At 36.4% G+C, this 22,436-nt stretch overlaps 3 protein-coding genes and 1 pseudogene across 3 annotated transcripts; all 4 read left to right on the top strand.

The window, feature by feature from the left end:
* The first annotated feature begins 785 nt into the window (after positions 1–785).
* LOC116135999 (NAD-dependent malic enzyme 62 kDa isoform, mitochondrial) lies at positions 786–8,946 on the top strand. The gene is made up of 19 exons (XM_031421705.1): positions 786–1,138; positions 1,385–1,481; positions 1,759–1,877; positions 2,304–2,471; positions 2,561–2,689; positions 3,124–3,184; positions 3,310–3,413; positions 3,506–3,589; positions 3,689–3,795; positions 4,359–4,470; positions 4,834–4,947; positions 5,038–5,103; positions 5,666–5,738; positions 5,855–5,941; positions 6,203–6,257; positions 6,366–6,437; positions 6,701–6,763; positions 6,842–6,956; positions 8,565–8,946. The coding sequence occupies exons 1-19, from the start codon at positions 971–973 to the stop codon at positions 8,643–8,645; spliced, it is 1,875 nt and encodes a 624-aa protein (XP_031277565.1). The 5' UTR covers positions 786–970; the 3' UTR covers positions 8,646–8,946.
* Positions 8,947–9,370: 424 nt separating this feature from the next.
* On the top strand, positions 9,371–13,464 carry LOC116135921 (dynamin-related protein 1E). The gene is made up of 14 exons (XM_031421632.1): positions 9,371–9,782; positions 9,869–9,976; positions 10,136–10,237; positions 10,370–10,420; positions 10,510–10,571; positions 10,735–10,825; positions 10,932–10,996; positions 11,199–11,393; positions 11,475–11,594; positions 11,668–11,738; positions 12,173–12,398; positions 12,539–12,589; positions 12,686–13,054; positions 13,130–13,464. The coding sequence occupies exons 1-14, from the start codon at positions 9,578–9,580 to the stop codon at positions 13,256–13,258; spliced, it is 1,845 nt and encodes a 614-aa protein (XP_031277492.1). The 5' UTR covers positions 9,371–9,577; the 3' UTR covers positions 13,259–13,464.
* Positions 13,465–15,021: 1,557 nt separating this feature from the next.
* LOC116135922 (nucleolar GTP-binding protein 1) lies at positions 15,022–19,028 on the top strand. The gene is made up of 13 exons (XM_031421633.1): positions 15,022–15,253; positions 15,342–15,427; positions 15,496–15,604; positions 15,701–15,765; positions 15,849–15,962; positions 16,055–16,129; positions 16,413–16,451; positions 16,532–16,603; positions 17,242–17,427; positions 17,517–17,553; positions 18,005–18,117; positions 18,225–18,431; positions 18,792–19,028. Exons 1-13 carry the CDS (start codon positions 15,169–15,171, stop codon positions 18,879–18,881), a joined length of 1,278 nt encoding a protein of 425 aa, XP_031277493.1. The 5' UTR covers positions 15,022–15,168; the 3' UTR covers positions 18,882–19,028.
* A 1,737-nt stretch (positions 19,029–20,765) lies between these two features.
* LOC116135944 lies at positions 20,766–22,087 on the top strand (annotated as a pseudogene).
* Positions 22,088–22,436: the final 349 nt, after the last annotated feature.

Here is a 22,436-nt window from a genome sequence, read left to right as displayed (position 1 = left end):
TTTTTATTTGATAATAGTGAAAAGACTAAAATGCCTTTAAAAATTTAATATTTTAGTTTTTTATAAATTTAAAAATTTTTAAAAATCCCCCTAGGTTTGCTAATTTGACTAAATACCCCAATATATAAAATTTTTATAAAATAACAAAAACACGCCCGTCACTCACAGTGCCAGATTCCGACCACCACCGCCGGAATCTGGCAGAAAAATTGCGTTACGACACAGACTCGTCGGATTCGTAACGCGTAGATCCAACATTTTCTGGCAAGATCCGTGGCTGATCTGGCCGAAAAAGGTCAAATTTACTGTCAGATATGACCGAAAAATCGTGTTACGACACAAACCCGTTGGATCTGGTCGGAAAATGCCAAATCGACGTATTACGACACAGATCCAACAGGTCTGTGTCGTAACACAATTTTTCGGCCAGATTCCGACGGTGGTGGCCGGAATCTGGCACTACGATGGTAGGGGTGTTTTTATTATTTTATAAAAAATTTATATATTGGGGTATTTAGTCAAATTAGCAAACCTAAGAGGTTTTTTAGAAATTTTTAAATTTATAAAAAGCTAAAATATTAAACTTTTAAGGGTATTTCAGTCTTTTTACTATTATCAAATAAAAATCACTAACAGAACCTGATGGAAGATACCTATTTGTTATTTCAAAATCTTTTGGATATCAACTATTGTTTCGACAAACCTTGGGTATGCATAAGTCGTTCGGCCAAAATAAAATTGAAAAGTCGTTACCGGCACTGGCTGTGGTCCTGTGGACTTTTGGAAGCCGCGTGGCCTGGTGAGAAGTAAAAGATTTTGACTCAAGAGTCAGATGATTGGAGTTACGAAAGAAGAAAAACACGAAACTGTAGCGATAGCTCTTGTCAGTTAGTTCTTACTCTTACTCCTTCGGTTCCTACTACTACTCCTAGGGTTTCAATTGTTTTTGGTTGCAACAATCTTGGAGAAAATGTCTCAGATCAGAGCATCCTCTTCTCTCATCCGACGACTCAAACAACGATTCGTAAATCCAGCTGTGTTAATTCATACTACATCTTTTACTACCGCAGAAGGACATCGCCCCATCATTGTACATAAGCGTAGTCTTGATATTCTTCACGATCCTTGGTTCAACAAGGTTATTCTCACGATTTCTTTGTTTCTTCAATTTACTAGTTTCAGTGCTTTAGCACAATTCTTTTCCGATCAATTTAATTCAGATTTGCAGGTTTGTCCTTCTTTTCAATTTGTTCGGGATTAATTACATTGTTTTAAGTTACCTCCGAATGACAACATCAATCTTTGGACCTGTTACATTTTGGACTTGCAACCGATCTGCTTTGAATTTGAAGTTGTATTTGATTGTTTTCGATTCATATGTCAGGGAACCGCATTTTCCATGACGGAACGAGATCGTCTTGATCTTCGAGGACTTCTTCCTCCAAATGTCATGTCTCGAGAACAACAAATTGCGCGCTTCAGTGAGTTTTTACTCTATTCTCTTTCCCCCTTCTGTTCACATGTTGGTTTACCAAATTTAATGTAGGCTGTTAGTTAGGGTAGGATTTTATAAATTTTAATTTGTAACTCTATGAATATCTAATCTATGCCATTAGCTGGAATACAATTAGCTTCTGAATTCTGAACAACAAATTAAGCATGGTGATGCTGTAGATTATTTTGTATTTTTTGTTGTTGTTTCACCATGTCAGTTTTCTCATCTTCAATCTTTATCAGTTGAAATTTGTTAATTAACAGTGGCTGACTTGAAGAGGCTTGAGGTGCATGCAAGAGATGGACCTTCTGATCCAAATGCTCTTGCCAAGTGGCGGATACTTAACCGATTGCATGATAGAAATGAGACAATGTACTATAAGGTAAGTGCTTTTTATATATTCTATTATGCGTGTATGTATAATTTCATAGAAATCATTGTCTAGAACCTTTATTTTGATTTAGAATATGTTGGTAGCTTTTCTACATTGATACGTCATATGTCCTACACTTGGTTGCACCACATCCATGCCCATGTTATTGAACTTGGGTTCAAATTTTATGCCCTGTTTTATTAATTTCTTTACTGTATAGGAATAGTAGGTTCTGTGCCTTTCTTTTTTCTTCCCCTGATGATTGTTATTACTAAATCATAGATTTTTTTTATGATTTTTCTTTAGCACTTCTGGTGGTTGAATTGTTTGCAATTTATGCTGGTTGGGGTTGTTAATAAAGTTTAGCGGATTTGAGTATCGGCTGCCGTTGTTTACTAGATATTTCTGATGGTAAATTTACTTCAAATTTGACAGGTTCTAATTGCCAACATTGAGGAATATGCACCTGTAGTTTATACCCCAACTGTAGGTCTTGTTTGTCAGAACTACAGTGGTTTGTTTAGAAGACCAAGGGGAATGTATTTTAGTGCTGAAGATCGCGGAGAAATGATGTCAATGGTTTACAACTGGCCTGCTGATCAGGTGTTTATTACTGTTCATATGTTTAATTGATTTCGTACCAACTTCTGTGCTTATTGCTCTGTTTATTTGTTTATTTTTCTTAAGTACAGGTTGATATGATTGTTGTTACGGATGGAAGCAGAATATTGGGTCTTGGAGATCTTGGAGTTCAGGGAATTGGAATTGCTATTGGGAAGTTGGATTTATATGTTGCTGCTGCTGGGATAAATCCTCAACGGGTAATTTCTTGATGAATATCTTAATGCATCATGGAGTACAACAAAGTTTATCCGTAATTGAGTTTGGTTTGTAAACACCGTTTTGGGAATTGGATTAACAGATCCTTGGAAAAAGCTTGCATTTACTTTCTAATTTATGAGTGCTCTGAATCCATAATTCAACTAAGCCCGTTAAAGTGAAAATTCAGAAGAAGTAGTGAATTGGAATATGTTTACTTTTGGTCTGCATCTATCATATCATTTGGAGGCACATGATATTAATGTTTGAGCTTCAATCTCCACTTCTTTCTGCTTGTTATATTTTGTCCACCTTTTGCTGCTGATTGCAGATGTCTCTACATTGTATTAGATGCTTCTTGACTATTTACTCTGGTTTTTTCATGATGGCATTTACTGATTTCATCCTTCCTTCCCCCATATCCCTGTGGCATTAGGTGCTACCTGTCATGATTGATGTTGGAACTAATAATGAGAAGCTGCTTAAAGACCCCCTTTGTAAGTATATATATATATATATTTTTTTTTTGTCCGTTTCTTGGGGTCTCCTAAGAAAATGTTGTAGCAGTAGTACCTGCGTTATTCATCCTAACAAAAAGTTGATCATTTGTTCTTTATTATAGATTTGGGCTTGCAAGAACACCGTCTTGATGGTGATGATTATGTTGCTGTCATTGATGAATTTATGGAGGCAGTATTCACTCGTTGGCCACATGTGATTGTGCAGGCAATATTTATTGTTCCATTATCATGTAAGCGTACAAATGCATTTAAAAATTACCTTTATTAAATATATGATATCAACTTTGGGTTCTGCAGTTTGAAGATTTCCAGAGCAAGTGGGCCTTCAAGCTGTTGCAGCGGTACAGAAATACCTATAGAATGTTCAACGATGATGTCCAGGTAATCGTAATTTCCCTGTTATTCTTATAGCTTTTCTTATTTATGAGTTAATCTCCTATTTAATATGTGCTCAACTTTTTCTAATGATTTATCATGCAGGGTACAGCTGGGGTTGCAATTGCTGGCCTTTTAGGAGCTGTGAGGGCACAAGGAAGGCCAATGATTGATTTTCCAAAGCAAAAGATTGTTGTTGCTGGTGCTGGAAGGTCAATTTTTTATTTTACCTTAGGTTTTAAGAGGCATCTTTTTTTTTTTTTTTTTTTTTTTTTTTTTTTGAGAAGATGAAATGGTTACGAGGTGATACTCAGTAAACTGATATCAGCAATGGGAGCCAATGGATTTTGTATCTATTGATTGGTGTCATATTATTTTATTATGATTTTTTATTATTAAAGCACAGCATGTAGCTGCTAAAAAGCTTCAGCCATAGACGAGATCTAGAACATGAATCATATTTCCGCCTTGCTGGATCGGACATATTCAATGATCTATGCAGAAGTGAATTCGTATCAGAAATGTTATACAGGAGTAGTATTCCAGGTCTTTTAAATTGAAGAAAACTACCAGGCTAAAAAATGAAGCATGTTTGTAATATTTTTATTCTGTGAAGTGGCTAGTAAGATCCACTGTAACATGTGGATCTTATAATCTTATTTCATTTGTTTGTGATGCTTCATTTTGTTGTACATCTTTTTATATCTAGTGCAAATTGAAGCATGCTTGATGCAAATTATCACAACTTTTTTGCATGATCTTTCAACTGTTGCAGTGCTGGCATAGGGGTTCTGAATGCTGCCAGGAAGACAATGGCAAGGATGCTAGGGAATACTGAAACTGCTTTTGATAGTGCACGGAGTCAATTCTGGGTAGTTGATGCCAAGGTGAGCGGTCGCCCTGACTGTTCTAACTTAAATATGGAGATTTGACTCTTTTACTAATTGGGCGGCAGCCACCTATTATTGGGGACAGTTGTCAGGTGTTCCCTGGATGGGTAGTGGACCCAATGTGTTTTTATTTGGAATATAGTAAAACTTTTTCTTGTGATATCTTGGCTAAACTATGTAACCTTACTGAGGTATGAGGACCTCATTTTTCTCCTAGTGCTGGCCTTTATTTTGATGTGTTAAAATGTATAAATTGTATGCACCCTTTACGTCAAGCATTCATATCTTGTTATGTGAACGGAGATTCTTTTCCAATAGCCTGAAATGATAATTACATTGGTTTTTCCTTGTTACATCCAGGGTCTTATCACAGACGAGCGTGAAAATATTGATCCAGATGCCCTGCCTTTTGCAAAGAAGGTGAAAGAAGTTGGTCGTCAAGGATTAGGGGAAGGCGCAAGTCTTGTTGAAGTGGTTTGTGAAATTTCCTGACACAAATATAATATTGTTATGTAATATATTTCTATTAAACTGTAGTGTTAATATATAATGTATATTAAACAGGTGCGGCAAGTGAAGCCTGATGTGCTTCTTGGGTTATCTGCTGTTGGAGGATTGTTTTCGAAAGAGGTATAGAATGACCGTGAAAATTATTTACATAAATCTTCTTTTTCTACTGTTCTTTAACAGGATAGTCAAATTTGCATTGAAACTTTTAAGAGGGGTTTAAAGATTATGATATTTGATGGGAGCAAATATATATAAATTGGGAATGCCCATTGGAAATTAATTTATTTTTACATCCCAGAGCTGTGTCATTTATTGTTTGTCATGTTCATTCTTACTTGATTTAGTTCGTAGACAATGTAAAAGTTGATGGATTTATTTTTACATCCCAGAGCTGTGTCATTTATTGTTTGTCATGTTCATTCTTACTTGATTTAGTTCGTAGACAATGTAAAAGTTGATGGTCTGAAATTGGATACTTAGTGAGGATGGAAAAAATTAGCCTTGTTGGCTGAATGTTATTACTATGACTATACTCGTATATTTATGTTCTCATCTGAGTACATCAGAATGTGATCAATAAGTCATTTTTGTAGAATTTGTTAGCTTAGATCTTTATCAGAGTTTAAGTATTCTTCTAGTTTATTTGTTTTGCAAAGTCCATGACATGCATATGCTATCTTAGGTGTTAGAGGCTATGAGAGGTTCAACTTCAACTAGACCAGCCATCTTTGCAATGTCAAACCCCACAAAAAATGGTATGGCTTCCTCGTATTATTGTTTAAAAAAAAAAAAAAAAAATTATGGTAAATTATACTATTGTTGCCAACTTTGAATCAGGACTATTTTTCTGATTGTCTTTCTGTTCCAACAGCTGAATGCACACCAGAAGAAGCATTTTCCATTGTTGGTGACAATATTATATTTGCAAGTGGCAGCCCCTTTAAAGATGTTGATATGGGTATGTATGAAGGCAACTGCATTGGATATTTTGCAACATCTTTTATATTTCATAGCTATTGTAATTGTCTCCTGATGTTGGTGGAACTATGGTTCCGTCAACTAATTTAGGGCCTTTTGGAATTGTAGAATAGGTAGAGGTACATACATGCCTTGATAACCATCTTGATTGACAGACATGGACATGTCACATGTCACATGTTACATGCACATATGTTTATGACTTTAAGAGCTTTGTTAACCACAATGTTGAGTCTTGCAGGAAATGGTCATATTGGGCACTGCAATCAGGGAAATAACATGTACCTCTTTCCAGGGTCAGTTATCCTATTCCACTTCTTAGTAGTCAATCTTAATGGAATTTGTGTGCACAACAGATCTAGGTGTTTTATTTAGTTTTGTAATTTACAAATTTATTCTTGCAGTATTGGACTTGGTACTCTTTTATCTGGCTCAAGGATTATATCTGATGGCATGCTACAGGCTGCAGCAGAGTGGTATTCTCATCTGTTCTCTCTGAATTAGCTTCTGTTGGATGGATATTTCTGTAAATGCTGCATTTTTGTTTTTTTTTTTTTTTTTTTTTTTTTAATCTCTGATTATAAATATTCTTTCTGGCCTTAATGTGATACAGATGTTTTTTGCTGTGGATCCAATAAATGTCCAAAATTATTTTATATTTTCGTTTTTGTTCTTTTTCAACATGCAAGGAAATGCTTTTGCCATTGCATTGATTTTTTGACATGGAACTGAATTACAGCCTAGCTGCGTACATGACGGAAGAGGAGGTTCTCCAGGGGAAGATATTCCCGTCAATATCTAGGTAAATAGTTGTTCTTTTCCCTGTTGAGGTAGTTATAACAAATTTTGGCTCAGTACATTGAACTTATTATTTATGCAGCATACGAGACATAACAAAGAAGGTAGCTGCAGCCGTTGTGAAGGAAGCTATCGAAGAGGGTTTGGCAGAGGGTTACCGTGAGACAGATGCCCGAGAGCTGCAAAGACTTAGCCAGGTATTATTGCTATTACAAAAATAATCGTGTGGTACATTGGGAAAAACGTGAGTCCAGGGTTCCAAAATTTGAAAGTTTGATGGGAGAACGACTTACACATACCCAAGGTTTACCAAACGATAAGTTGGTATCCAAAAGGTTTTGAAACGACTAGAGCGGGTATTTGGGACCGGGCCCAAATACCCAGCTCTAAAATCTGGTCCTAGGACCGGTCCTTGAGAGGACCGGACTTAGGAGGCCTGGTCCCAAAACGAGACCAGGCCTAAGGAGGAGGGCCCGAGCCCTCCACTGGGCCCTCCTCCAAGGCCTGGGCCTGGGACTGGGCCCAAAAAATGTTGTATTTTTTTAATGTAATCCCCTGCCAAATCACATAAAACCCCTTGTTAATTTTAAAATAAATATAAATTACGAGGGCTAAAATAAAATTTTACAAAATTATAAAAAAAAAAAAATCTTCCAGGTCTAAAAAATTTATAAATTTTACCCCTAAAAAATACTAAAAACCTCCTATAAAATTTCGTTTTGCCCCAAAAATATAAAAAAAATTGAGGGGGGAAAAATGAAATTATCTAAGGCCCATGTGACCGGTCCTGGGCCCATGGGACCAGTCCCGACCAGGCCTAGGGCCTGGTCTGGGTCCTGGTTTTTCTCATGGGCCTGGGATCGGTCTCAGGCCCATGAGTGACTGGTCCCATTTGGGACCAGTCCCAAGGGACCGGTCCCTTGCCCAGCTCTAGAAACGACAAATAGGTACCTTCCGTCATATTCTGTTAGTAATTTTCGTTTGATAATAGTGAAAAGACTAAAATGTCCTTGAAAGTTTAATATTTTAGTTTTTTATAAATTTAAAAATGTCTAAAAAACCCCATAGGTTTGCTAATTTGACTAAATAACCCAATATATAAAATTTTTATAAAATAACAAAAACACCCCCGCCACCCGCAATGCCAGATTCCGGCCACCACAGCCGGAATCTGGCCAGAAAATTGTGTTACGACACAGACCTGTCGGATCTGTGTCGTAACGCATCGATCTGGTCTTTTCCAGCCAGATCTTCCACATATTTAGCGGGAAAATGCCAGATCGACGTGTTATGACATAGATCCGAAGGGTCTGCGTCGTAACACAATTTTCCGGCAAGATTCCGGCCTCGACGGCCAGATCTGGTCGTAGATCTGGCCTTTTCCGGCCAGATCAGCCACGGATCTTGCCGGAAAATGCCAGATCTATACGTTACGACACAGATTCGATGGGTCTATGTCGTAACGTAATTTTTCTGCCAGATTCCGGCGGTGGTGGCCGGAATCTGGCATTGCGGGTGGCGGGGTTGTTTTTGTTATTTTATAAAAAAATTATATATTGGGGTATTTAGTCAAATTAGTAAACCTAAGGGGTTTTTCAGAAATTTATAAAAAACTAAATATTAAACTTTCAAGGGCATTTTAGTTTTTTCACTATTATCAAACGAAATTACTAACAGAACATGACGGAAGGTATCTATTTGTCTTTTCAAAACCTTTTGGGTACTAACTTGTCGTTTTGGTAAACTTTGGATATGCGTAAATCGTTCAGCCAAGTTTGACAAACATAAATATTTCACATTTGCAGCTGCAGGAGGAACTTCTAGAATATGTGGAGACGAACATGTGGAATCCTGAATACCCTACATTGGTTTACAAGGAGGATTAATCCACACGACCCAAAATCCTCACAAGATAGATTTGCCCAAGAACAAAATTTGAACAGTCGACTGATCTGAAGCAGTTGTCAAGATCTTTGTACGAGAACAAAATAACAGACAAATACTGTTGCCAGAAATATGTAATTGTTGGCATGGTACTCTTAAATTGTGTCAATGCGGCTGTATCTAATTCTTTATTTGTAGATGTCAACTGACTTTGTTTATTTTTTTAACTGTTTAGAATGCACGAGGGGTTTGTGTTCGACATCAATCCCGGGGTTGAATTAATCTTAAATTATAGTTGAAAAATACTGTGTAGAGCTTATTAAATTTGGTTGGCTGTGCTGTGATACTGCCACCTCATCGACTTAAATTGCATAGCCAATAATTACGACTTATAGGATATTGTTTATCAGAATCAGACAACGTTGAAAATATCGTGACACCTTTTGTGTCATTAACATGTCGATGCACATTTTGTTTAATCTAAATGTCCTAAATGAATAATTTACTTAATGAACAAGAAGTCTAGAAGTTTTATAGACCGTTGGAAGATTCTTTTTGGGTCGCTCACAGCCGTCCATTTTGAATGATATGATAGTTTACAATTAACTGTAGGGGTCCACATTTTTTGAAAATTCAAAATTCAAACGCGTGAAAGTAAACTTTCCCGTTTATACAATTTTTTTTAATTTAAAGAAACAAAAACAACTAAATCCATAGGCCACTAATTACAACGGGTAACCAATATACCATGCTGACTATATGTTTCACCAGCCTAAAACACGGGTAATGTTTCTCTGTGTCTATCTCAGACTTAAGTGCTACGCTATCACTTCCTCCAGTCAAAGCCGTTTCTTCTTCTAGGGTTTTCTTCTTCTACGCTATCACAAAGCTTATCAGATCTCAGGGTTTAGGCAAAAACTAATTGGAGTTGAAAATGACGACGATGGAGAGCTTGATTGGACTGGTTAATAGAATTCAGAGAGCATGTACTATGCTCGGAGATTACGGAGGTGGTGATAACGCTTTTTCTTCTCTTTGGGAAGCTCTTCCTTCTGTCGCCGTCGTTGGCGGCCAGAGTTCTGGAAAATCTTCCGTGCTTGAAAGCATAGTTGGCCGAGACTTTCTTCCCAGAGGATCCGGTTCGTTTTCTTTCTTTATTTTCCTTTGTTCGCTGATTTTATATCTGACAAGTTAACTAATTGTTAAAAATATACATTGATTGCAGGAATTGTTACTAGACGGCCTCTTGTTCTACAGCTTCACAAGACAGAAGATGGTTCACAGGAGTACGCTGAGTTTCTTCACTTGCCCAAGAGGAGATTTACGGATTTCTGTATGTCTAATCTCTTTACTTGTATGAAATTAAAATCATTTTTAAAAGCATGTGAATATTTGCAACTGAATTTACTTGTATGAAGTTAAAATAAATTTTGGTTTTCAAAGTATTTGGATGTCTCCTACTAAACTTGTCTTATTTTATTGTTGGGTACAGCTGCGGTTCGTAAAGAAATTCAGGATGAAACAGATAGAATGACAGGGAGGACCAAACAGATATCTCCCGTTCCTATCCATCTTAGTATCTACTCTCCCAACGGTCTGTTTTTTTATGTTTTTAATTTCTTCGCTATCTGTTTATTTTTATTTTTAATGTTTTTATTTTATTCACTATCTTTATAATATATCATTTTTTTATGTGTTTCTTGCTAACACCACCCTTAACTTGCAGTTGTCAACTTAACCCTGATTGATTTACCTGGTCTCACTAAAGTTGCCATTGGTATGCTTTCTATTTTTTTATTATGAGGTGCACTTTCTGCATTTTACTAATTTAACTAACAGTTTGAGCTCGCATGTTATTCTTTTCAGAGGGGCAGCCTGAAAGTATCGTTCAAGACATTGAGAGTATGGTGCGAACATATGTTGAGAAGGTAACAGAACTTCTTTGTTTCTTTATATTGTCTAATGTGATTTCTGTCTGGTGGGATCTTGTACACGAATTTAATTCATATGTCAAATAATGTTAATTTTTTTATTTACAGTCTACTGCTTCATTGTTTTATTATATAACATTTGCTCATTTGATTTTTGTAGCCTAATTGTGTCATACTAGCTATATCTCCGGCTAATCAAGATATAGCAACTTCTGATGCCATCAAACTCGCTAGGGAAGTTGATCCAACTGGTATGAACCCATTAGTGTTTTCAGTATCTGAATAATATATATATTTTGCTGAAACTTCTCTTGCAGTTTGATCTTCAAATTCTAATACATTAAGTAACTGTCCCAGGTGAACGTACTTTTGGGGTGCTGACAAAGCTAGATTTGATGGACAAAGGAACAAATGCATTAGATGTAAGCTCTCAGTGTATCTTTGTGTTTTTGATATCCTTATCTGATCTCAAGTTCTCAGTTGTTGGGATGAACGTTCGGTAATATTTGGTCTATTAGAATTAATCGGAGATACTTTATATTATCACCAGAATCTTTATATTTTCAGGTTTTGTTTCTCTTTTTAATTTAACCACTTAATTGTTGGAATATGTTCCCTCCTAAGGTTCTTGAAGGAAGATCTTATCGACTGCAACATCCCTGGGTTGGAATTGTTAATCGCTCGCAAGCAGATATAAATAGAAATGTTGATATGATTGTTGCTAGGCGCAAGGAGCGTGAGTATTTTGCTACAAGTCCAGACTATGGACACTTAGCCAGCAAAATGGGTTCAGAGTATCTTGCAAAACTTCTCTCAAAGGTTTGATTTAGAGCATCTAGTAGTTGGAGATTAGTTTTTTGTTTTCTTGAATATCATTTTGATTATGTGCTCTGTTTTCAGCATTTGGAGTCTGTAATTAGGGCTCGAATACCAAGTATCACTTCCTTGATAAATAAAACCATTGAAGAACTTGAATCGGAAATGGACCATCTCGGTCGGCCTATTGCTGTTGATGCTGGGGTGAGTGGCTCAAACCTCATAATTATTTTTTATTAAGTTGTATTTTTATGCTTTATTTTATAATATATTGTAGGCTCAGCTATACACTATCTTGGAACTATGCCAAGCATTTGACCGGATATTTAAGGAGCATCTGGATGGAGGGTAAATTGCCATCATCTTTAATGCTTTCTCTCTTGAGTTATTTTCTAGAACTCTTAGAGTTTTCTAGCAGATTAATTCTGGTGGTTAAGGGTTCCTTCTTTCTTTTTCTTTTCTTTTAATCTCTGGCATGATTTTTGGCTTGAGCAGTTGTAAATCATGCATTTTTGAGTTGATTTCATATACTGAAATTCTTTTTATGGAAACCTTTTTCTTTTGCTTTCTGTTCTGGCCACTAACTGATATAATTTCAAAGAGATAGCTTCTTGTTGGGAGATTTTGGATTTGGTTTATTAAGAATTCGCAGCTCAAAAAACTGTTTGGCAATCTGTATTAGTTATTGGTACAACCCAAACATAGTTTATATCTTTAACATCAATTGCATATATAGTATCTAATGCTCTGATAGCTTGCATGGGATTGATTTTTTATCTCAGGCGACCTGGGGGTGATCGTATTTACGGAGTCTTTGACAACCAACTTCCAGCTGCTTTAAGGAAGCTTCCATTTGATCGGCATCTTTCTCTGCAGAATGTAAGGAAAGTGGTGTCCGAGGCAGATGGTTATCAACCTCACTTAATTGCTCCGGAGCAAGGTTACAGACGCCTAATTGAGGGGTCACTAAATTTTTTTAGAGGCCCAGCTGAAGCTTCAGTGGATGCTGTAAGTTGTATTGCCTTCTGTAGTATGTACATATTAGGAGTTTGTTTCCTCTGAAATGAATGTTCCAGTTTATCTGGAAGCTGTGAAAATCTTAATGGAAATATCAGAAGATCTTTATGGAATCCTAAATTATGATGCAGGTGCACTTTGTCTTGAAAGAGCTTGTGAGGAAGTCAATAGGAGAAACTCAGGTGAATCTTTCAGAATTTGTGTGAGTTGTTTGTCTAGAAAATCACACCTATAAGAGGAAAATGGATTTAAGTCTTTACTTTTTGTTTGATAAACAGGAGCTGAAGCGCTTTCCCACTCTGCAAGCTGAGATAGCAGCTGCTTCAAATGAGGCCTTAGAGAGGTTTCGTGATGACAGTAAGAAGACGGTTATCCGTTTGGTGGATATGGAATCTTCATACTTAACAGTTGATTTCTTTAGGAGGCTTCCCCAGGAAGTGGATAAAGGAGGACATCCTGCTACCTCAACCGTGGATCGGTATACAGAAGGCCATTTTAGGAGGATAGCGTCAAATGTATCTTCTTACGTGGGTATGGTGTCAGAGACGCTTAGAAACACTATTCCAAAGGCAACAGTATATTGTCAAGTAAGGGAGGCCAAACAGTCATTATTAAATCACTTTTACACCCAAATAGGGAAGAAAGAGGTATTGTCTTGCTCTCGCCAGTGCATTTACAGGGGTGATGTTACTCAATTCCTAATGTTTTGTTAATTGTTTCAGGGTAAGCAGCTTGCACTATTGTTAGATGAAGATCCAGCATTGATGGAAAGAAGACAACAATGTGCTAAGAGGCTTGAGTTATACAAGTCAGCTAGGGATGAAATTGATTCGGTCTCATGGGCTCGGTGATGTTTATTTTTATGTGTACCTTGTATCATAGTCATCCAGATGATTTCGTTAACTATTTGGTCTGTTAATTTTTTTTTTTTTTTTTTTTCTTCCTCTCATTTTCTCTATAGTCTGTAATATCTTGTATTGTTGAGATTGGGTTTGGTTTGGGATGCCAGATACTTGTAATGTCTGATAGTATATGTTATTTTATTTGATGTTCTATCTTCTCCTCTGTAAGAAATTGACGGCTTCCCTTTTAAATATATATTAAATTTTGCTCATTCTTTTTATTTTTTATATTGTGTGAAGTTATACGTGTAGAATCACTTACCGTGGTCTTAGTTCTTTTCGACTTTTTTCATCTGATTTTTTTTGCTTCTTATGGTACATTGTGGGATATGGCAGACAACTGCTCAGCAATTGACAATTTCTCACCCAAGGTTTGATAAAATCCCAAGTTGGTACTTCTGGTTTCATTTATTCTAGATTTTCACCTTTAAAGTGACGGAAAATTGTTGGATATAATGGTTAAGCGGTAAATTGGTCATTTTGCATGAGTTAAGGAGGCACATATTAGTAGATCTTCGTCCTTAATAGTGCTCTGACACACATTAGTTGATGTCGTCTTTGATGTTTTTCACTTTTTTTCCAATGATTCTTTGACCCAAAATCACCCTTGTCACCACCATTCGAACCTTCATCCGCCCCTCTACAAAACCTTAAAACCTTACCTTCGGCCTTCACAACCCCTCATCACTCGTCGATCGTCAGTCATGACAACGGCTACATGCGACTGGTTTGTATCGGTCTCGACCGACGAACGACTATTAAATGGTTGTTAGGGACATAGGGGTTTTGTAGAGTTGGAGACTCTGGTTGCAGTGGTGATGTCTAATTGGATTTTCGTCACCAGAATCCAGCGAAGAACAGTGAAACCCTAAGCCTTACGGTGCCGGTGATTGGAGGGGCCAATGAGTCAGGAACTAGAAGGGTTTTGGACAACGAACGATAGGGAAGGTGATGGAGGTGACTAGAGGGTTCAACGCTGTTGGAAACAATCCAGATCCAACAAAAATCGAGAGGGTGCGCAATCACTGAGGGTGTTATTAAAGTAATTTGAACATAAGATGGTTACTTATAATTTTAGTAATTTAGAGGTTAAAACGTAATTTATTTATTTATTTATTAAGGGCATTATGGTAATAGCATTTTCTATAATCTAAAAATTGCTAATAGTGTTATTTTAAGAGTGGAAATCTAGAATAAATGAAACTAGAGATACGAAATTAGGATTTGGTCAAACCTTAGGTGGGAATATGTTTACTCTTTTTTTTTTTTTTTTTTTTTTCTAATAACTGAGATATCGAATACAATTATCTATTAAACCCGTTTCATCTTTAGGGTTACAGAAAACCAATGACCACATGGCTAAAAGCCACGCGCTCTACGATTAAGCTAAGACAGCTGTTCCCTTATTAATTTCGCTACTCAACTTGTCAATTTTTGCTTAAATTTGTTACGTAAAATGTTTAAATTAAATTGACAATATAATAATTTTTCAAAAACTCTATAATTATACCGGAAAAATCACATAAAGACAAGGTAGCTAATAGGGGATTTAACATTCTTAATGGGTCCTACTCTACTACAGATGAACATTCCATTTGGGCTTTGAAAACTTAAGTCTAAGCGAAGCCCCAGACCATATATGGGGAACTTCAGAGTACCAAATACACACTCCAGCGTCTGGGGAACAACATCGCATATGTATCAGAATAGACGCCCATAAGGTGTTGTGAGAATAAGAAGAAGAAGAAGTGGGTATCTGTATTTTGTAGTAACTGGTAAGAGAAGCTGTCGGCCTTCTTCGCCCGAGAGTGATAAACCAGCTAACATATGTTGTAGCGTTAAACCCCAAAGACACGGATATGGTTTTCTGTTTCAGAGGAGGTTTTACTCAGTTACAACTATGGCAGATTCCCTGTTCTAAAATTTACATTCCTACCTCTAAAGGTTCTTCTTTTCTTTTTTATATCTCTATATTCCCCTTCATTTTTTTTTTCTTTTATTTCTTCAATTTCACATTTCTTTTTGTTACCAGGCGCAACAAAATATCCCAACTTCTGGTTATGTAGAGAAATGCAAACCTCCACATCCACACCTCAAATTGTACACAACAAACCAAAGGTACATTTCCTATTCATTTCTTTTATTCATTGTTTTGTTAAGTTAATTATTTATTTATTTTTTTATAGGATAAAATTGAAAGTGTTGGTGCATTTCAAAAACTACCTATGGTGATGCCTTCCGTTGATATTTTGTATTCGGCTATGAGGAAGGCCAAGAGAGTCTCACCCACTAAAGGTTATTGGGTTTTATCTACATGCGTCTTTTTTTTTCCCTATTATTGATATGTAAAATAACAATAGGTGGATAATAGAATATATTTTGCTTTACCAGGCATTGCTAATATTGCAAAGCGAGAGAGAAACCGAGCTGCAAAGCAACTTGATGCACTGATGAAAGTATGCCCTGTCCTTTTATTCTTATTATACACATTTTATTTTCTATTAAAGCTGAAATCTTAGATTTTTAATTTTTTATTCAGGAATTGGCGGTTCCGTTGAGAAGTTATTTGGAAAATTTTCCCAAGAAAAAATATTTGCATCCTTATGAAAGATCTCTTATTGAGTTGACACTTGGGGATGGCATATATGAAGAGGTAATCAAGTTTTTTTAACTTGTTATTATGTTGAAATCATTTAGAATTTGTTGTTATATATGTCCAATTCAAATGCACTTATGCATTGGTAGGTTTTAAAGAAAGTGGATGCTCTGAGGAAGAAGGTGGTATCTGTCGGGAAAGAACATGCTTCTCTATGTGCTAAGGTTAGCCTCTTACCTCAAAAACTGAATCCTATTCATTATCTTCTGGGACCTCTCCCAGTTGTTGAATTGGTGGAAAATGGTGTGTAGTCCAGTACCATTAAGATGAAAATTTGAGCCTTTTTGGGGCTCATTTTTGCATGTTCATGCGTCATGCTTAGCTTCTAGTTCTCCCATTGTTTTCCTTAGATGCTCTTGGAGGCTGTCTGGTTAATTCATGATCTATCGCTCCTTTATTTGTGAAACAATCGTTTTTTTAAGTGACCAGTTAATTTATTCTGTGCAGTCTTTATCTAAGCGAGAAGCAGGTGAGCGATTGGGTGAGGTCAGTTATCCTTGTGCAAAGTAATGAATACATCTTCTGTTGATATAAATAAACGTTAACCATTTTACTACTTTCTGCAGGGTATGGAAAGACTTGAGGACATTTTTAACTGTGAAGGAAAAGCTGTTGATGATTTATTGAATATCGCTAAGGTATCTTTCCTTTGAAATGCACTAGTGATTTATTGTATTTTGGGTTTTAGAAAACTATCGTAAGCTGGTATGTTTTCAGATGGATACATATTTCGATATAAGAAATTTATATTGAAAAATTTGGTATTAGTCGCATTTGATTTTTAATGAATCGCTTCATGACCAAGCTATTGGATTCATCATGCCAGAGGATGAATTTGTTACTGTACTATTTCCTTGAGGAGTCACTTTGAGAAAGTTCTCTTGAAATGGTATTAATTTGTAAGTGTCATGAGACATGACCTTCTTATAACTGTAAAATTTTGATCTTTTCCTAGTTCTAGTTATAATTTGAGGGAATTCATGGCCCTCCCATTGACATCATTTAGTAAATTTCAAAGTTATGTTGTCTAAATTTAAATCTTGCCACAGTTTCCAGTGAAGTTTGAAACGTTGATTTTCTGATTGCCCAAGACAGAGAGGTGGTGTTTCATCTACCTCCTAGTTTTATGAATTATTATCAGACTACACTTTACAGCTTTTTGATATACCTTTTCTGATTCTATGCTTTAGTAACCTCACTGTTGGCATTGGTAATATGGTCTTATCATGTTACAACTGATAATATCTGCTGGTCTCGTTTATTTCATGGTTTACAGACTTTGCGGGCCATGCCAGTAGTTGATCTGGAAACGCCGACTCTCTGTCTTGTTGGAGCTCCTAATGTGGGGAAGTCGTCTTTGGTTCGTGTACTCTCCACAGGAAAACCCGAGGTCTGCAACTACCCATTTACAACTAGAGGAATTCTAATGGGCCACATTACTCTAAGCTATCAGAATTTTCAGGTTGTTATTTTATTTTGGCGTGGAATGCTATCAGTTTTAAATTTATATATCATGATTTTGTTTACATTGGAAAACTTAATTGATTGTAGGTGACGGACACACCTGGCCTATTGAGGAGAAGTGATGGTAAAACACACTTGTTATTTGTTGATTTTTGTCTAATTGATTGTGTGAAATTGTCTTAGTGGGTGTTCAAACCACAGCCCATCTCTTTCACTCTTTATCCATTGCATGTGTGTGTAGACACATGTTCATGCACATGAATGTTTTTGCTAATCTTGACTCTGCAATAGGATAATGGAGGACAACCAATTGATATATTTTGAAAGGGTTTCTTAACTTGCAAAAGAGCAGAAATGGAGAAATTTTTTGATAATATTTCAAACAGACCAAAAGATACATTTAGAATATATTGAACCATTATAAATTTTTCTTCTTTTTGTGTCCTTATCATGTGAGTTGTATCAAGAAACATCCAATGTCCCTTGATAATGTAACTTATATTTTATTACATGAAATATGATTGGTGTATTTAGCTGCACTATTGATCATGTTCATTTCTTGGTTTAACCTGCAGATGACAGGAATAATTTGGAAAAGTTAACTCTTGCTGTTCTCTCACATTTGCCTACAGCGATACTATTTGTCCATGATCTGTCTGGAGAATGTGGAACCTCACCTTCTGATCAGGTACTAATTTCATTGCTCTGATCACTTTGCCATATGTGAAAATGCTCATTTCAACTATATGTCCTCATCCGTGTTTGTTTGTTTTGGTCTAATATTGTATCATGCAGTTTAAGATATACAAGGAGATTAAGGAAAGGTTCAGGGATCATCTTTGGCTTGACGTCATCTCAAAATGTGATCTGCTGCATACATCTCCTGTTGTTTACATCACAGAAAGCGGAGATGGTGAGCATCTTGCAATGGCCAGTTATCGGAAAATGGGACCTGATGGAGCAATCTGTGTATCAGTAAAGAATGAAGAAGGGCTTGATGAGGTTATTTGACCCTTTTAATCTATATCTTTTATTAACATCATTGCATTGCTTCAACCCTCCAGTGAATGTCCTTTTTCAATATTACTTTTTAATTCATCTGCACAACCGTGTTGTGCTGGGACTGGTGGGTCCCACTGTGAGAAGTATTCCAGCCATGATTTTGAACTTTTGGTTTTAACTTTATATGGTTATAGGAGACTAGTCAATGGGGATTTTTCTCCCCTTAATATCCGCCTCAAATGAGGAGTTACATGATATGGAAATTTCTTTTATGTCTTAGGTAATTTCTGAATAAATTTTGCTTCAATGGTTTACATTTTCTTGAAGTTCTCATTAGATTGAATAACTTATTTGCTGCAGCTTAAAGATAAAGTGCATGAGCTGCTGGTTGCACAGATGGATAGAATTGGAAGTGGAAGCAATAGTGATAGTCCTGAAGTTGTTACATAAACCATTCCTCTGTAACTGCAAGAACATTGAGCTTTGGATTAAGTTTGATGATGAGATTACCGGCTAACTCAAACTCTGCCATGTTGTGGAAAAAAAGCTTGGGGAGTGGGAGTGAGATTTGGTGTTACGTACATAAAGCAAGGACATGGAGTTGATCATTCAGAGTTATCACATGCCNCTGTTTTCCATGTATAATGTCCATTTCATGTCTAGGAGAGACCCGGCATTAATTTGTGGTGCATTAAACTGAAAGCTAGGCTGGCCTTCTCATTGGCCTGACTGTATGTTTTCCTTTAAGTCATAGTACTACCAATCTATAACACAAATCTGACAAATAGAGAACTCATACATCCAACTATTTATTGCATTACATATACACATACAAATGTATGTGAAGAGAATTGCACCCCACAATTAAGGTGAAGAAGGACTCTTCAAGTGATTAAGGGTTAAGCAGACGAACCTTCCTTCAAGGTTCCACCCCCGATATCAAATTTGTATATATTGCCCACTGTTTTAAAAACCGGACTGGACCTACCGGTCCAACCGATTGGATCAAAAACCGGTCACGTGTCCGATTCGAGTCAACACCAAAACTGCCATAATGCAATAAGCCGCTTTAAGTCGTTTAAAACTGGATAAATTCAGGTTGGACCGGCAGATAAATCGATCGAAATTTTAAAAACCCCTAAATCCCTAATACGCAATCGCAGCCCTTTCTCTGTTTCTCAGCTTCTTCTCTCTCAGTTTCTCTGCGAAAATTTCTCAGCTTCTTCTCAGCTCTCTACGAAAATTTCTCTCTGAAATCTCACTCAAATCACAATCAACTCCACTCCCTAAAGTCTGAAATCGACGACGACATCTTCCTCCCTCGCCGAAAATCGACGACGACAGTTCAGTTCCTTGCTGGAAATCGATGGCAACAGCTCCATTCGTTGACGACAGCTCCATTCCTCGCTCCAGCTCCATTCCTCGCTCCATTCATCTTATTGAGAGATCTAATCAACTTCTCCTCTTTTAAATCTACTACCATTATTTTATTTCACCTTTACAGATGTTGATGCTTCTTTATGCATTGTGCGGATGTAGAATTCCATGATAACTTTATATTATTTGTTATGCTCTCGATAATTGATTTCCTTCTTTAATGCAAATGCCCTGATATTTTATTGGATTACTTATGCAGATCATATATTTCAGATACAAGTTAGCCGGCTCTCATGGGTACCGTTGTTGAGGATCCAAAGAGGGTACCGATTTCCATTTCCTTAACCTTAATTCCATGCCATCGTTTCTGATCTCTACTGTGATGATCCAATTTTTTTCAGAGAAAATTTTTATTAAGTAAAAAATCCCATTTTTAATTAAATATGTTTCTGAGGGAATTTTTTCAAAAAGAAATTAAAAAGGTCCAAACAATGATATGGAATTCTTTAATCTATCGTTTAGTAGCCCAAGCTACGGGATTGTTACTGGATCAAGTTATAAAGTGAGTAGACAAGTTGACATCTGAATCTTTTCTGTTTGAAAAGTCTGGCAAGTTGGGTGGATGCCTACTGTTACAAATTATAACCCTTTATCATTCATTTATGCCCTGCCTTGATGTTGTCATCTGACAAACATCCGATTGCAGGAAGCATATGGAAGTTTAGCCGAGAAGAAGCCCACTGTTGTTTTTGTTTGGGTAAGCATCTTGTACTAACTGTTACTAGAGTATTTGAAATGATTTCATTCCACAAGTTCTTTGACAAATTGCAATCACTTTCCACTACAGATACAAGGCCTCAACCCACTTTGTATATTATTTCTGTCTGAAATATTTGTAAACTATTTGATGCAGAGCAAACATTGTATAGAGAACGTTAATATTTTTTGTTGTTTATAATGTTCGGGGCGTGTACTATTTGCTTCTGATATATTCTTTTTCACATAAAAATTTTCTAGCTTATGAGTTTGGGTTTTCTTCTTTATTTCTTATTCTCTATATCTTCAGAGACTTCCCTGAGCTGGTATTTCCTTTCTCATTGATTAACCAGGTGGACCAGGCAGTGGCAAAGGAACCCAGTGTGCAAATATTGTCGAGCACTTTGGGTACACCCATCTCAGTGCTGGTGATCTTCTTAGGGCAGAAATTAAATCTGGCTCTGAAAATGGGTATGGCTTAAAATTATGTTGCCGTCTACATGTTGTGTAGATCTAAGACGTGGACATTTTGGATAAACTGTCTATCAAAAATCAATCATCATGCATGATTTATGTGCTTATTTTTGAAATATTCTAAAAAGCTGTATTTTGAATTGTGCATCAATCATGAACTCAGATGCTTGTGGACACTTAGGGGTCATCTTCTTATGAAATTTATGTATCAGCAGTGGCATTATAGAACCCATTACCTTTAAGATTTTTTTGTGTTTGTGATCCAATAGCTGCCACTTCCAACTTGTAATATGGGATTTAGACTTAGTTGAATTACTGTAAAAGCTTTATTATGAATTGTGCAACCCGCAAGTGTTAAGTTGTGTCACAAATGGTGTATGTTCCTTTGAAGTTGTCCCCAGGTCTTTTAGCCATTCTGCATGTGAGGGCATTCCATTCTATATCAGGTGTTAAATCAGAATCTTTATTGTGGAAAACTGGAACCTGTAGACTTTGCTATAAACATTTTCTTCTCCTGCTGTGTACAGTACCATGATTCAGAACATGATTAAAGAGGGAAAGATTGTTCCTTCAGAGGTAACAATTAAGCTTCTCTAAAAAGCAATGTTGGAAAATGGTAATGATAAATTCCTCATTGATGGTTTTCCTCGTAACGAGGAAAATCGTGCGGCATTTGAAGTTGTTGTAAGTCTTCTGTTTTATTTAGTATTGAAGATGTTGTTAGCTTACATATACTATTACATCAACAATTCTTTGAATTTAGGATGTCTTCTTTTAATTGCTGCAAATGTATTGGTCCTGCAGACTCAAATTGAGCCAGAATTTGTCTTATTTTTTGCTTGTTCTGAAGAAGAGATGGAGAAGCGCCTTTTGAGTAGGAACCAGGTTAGATGAACTTTACCTTTTTTGTTATGTAATTCCTGTTTTAGGTTTTTTTTTGTTTTAACTTGTTGCATAATACCTTTTCCTTGGTAATGAAGGGAAGAGAAGATGATAACATTGAGACAATAAGGAAGCGGTTTAATGTTTTCTTAGAGTCTAGTTCTTAATTATTAATTTTATTAACATAAAATAAAAATAAAGATGGGTGCGTTTGGCTCCCTATTTTTATCCATATTCCCAATCCTATTTTCCAAATAATGTTTGGCACATTATTCCAGAAATATTACCTTATTTTTTTAATTCTTTTAAACCCCATAAGGTTATTAATTTCACTAAATACCCCCTAAAAAAAAGTTTAAAAATTAACAAAAACACCTCCATCAACCCATACTTGCCAGATTCCGGCAACCACCGTCGGTGATTGCCGAAATTTGTACAACGGTCTACCTGCCGACCATAAATGGTTGAAAGTTCACCGATCTGACCGTCAGCGACGACCAAAGAAATGGCCGTCGT

The sequence above is a fragment of the Pistacia vera genome, unplaced genomic scaffold, assembly GCF_008641045.1.
Source record: "Pistacia vera cultivar Batoury unplaced genomic scaffold, PisVer_v2 Contig306, whole genome shotgun sequence".
Classification (NCBI taxonomy): Eukaryota; Viridiplantae; Streptophyta; class Magnoliopsida; order Sapindales; family Anacardiaceae; genus Pistacia; species Pistacia vera.
The sequence above is the reverse complement of the archived record's forward strand: the minus strand, read 5'-3'. Positions and strand labels throughout refer to the sequence as shown.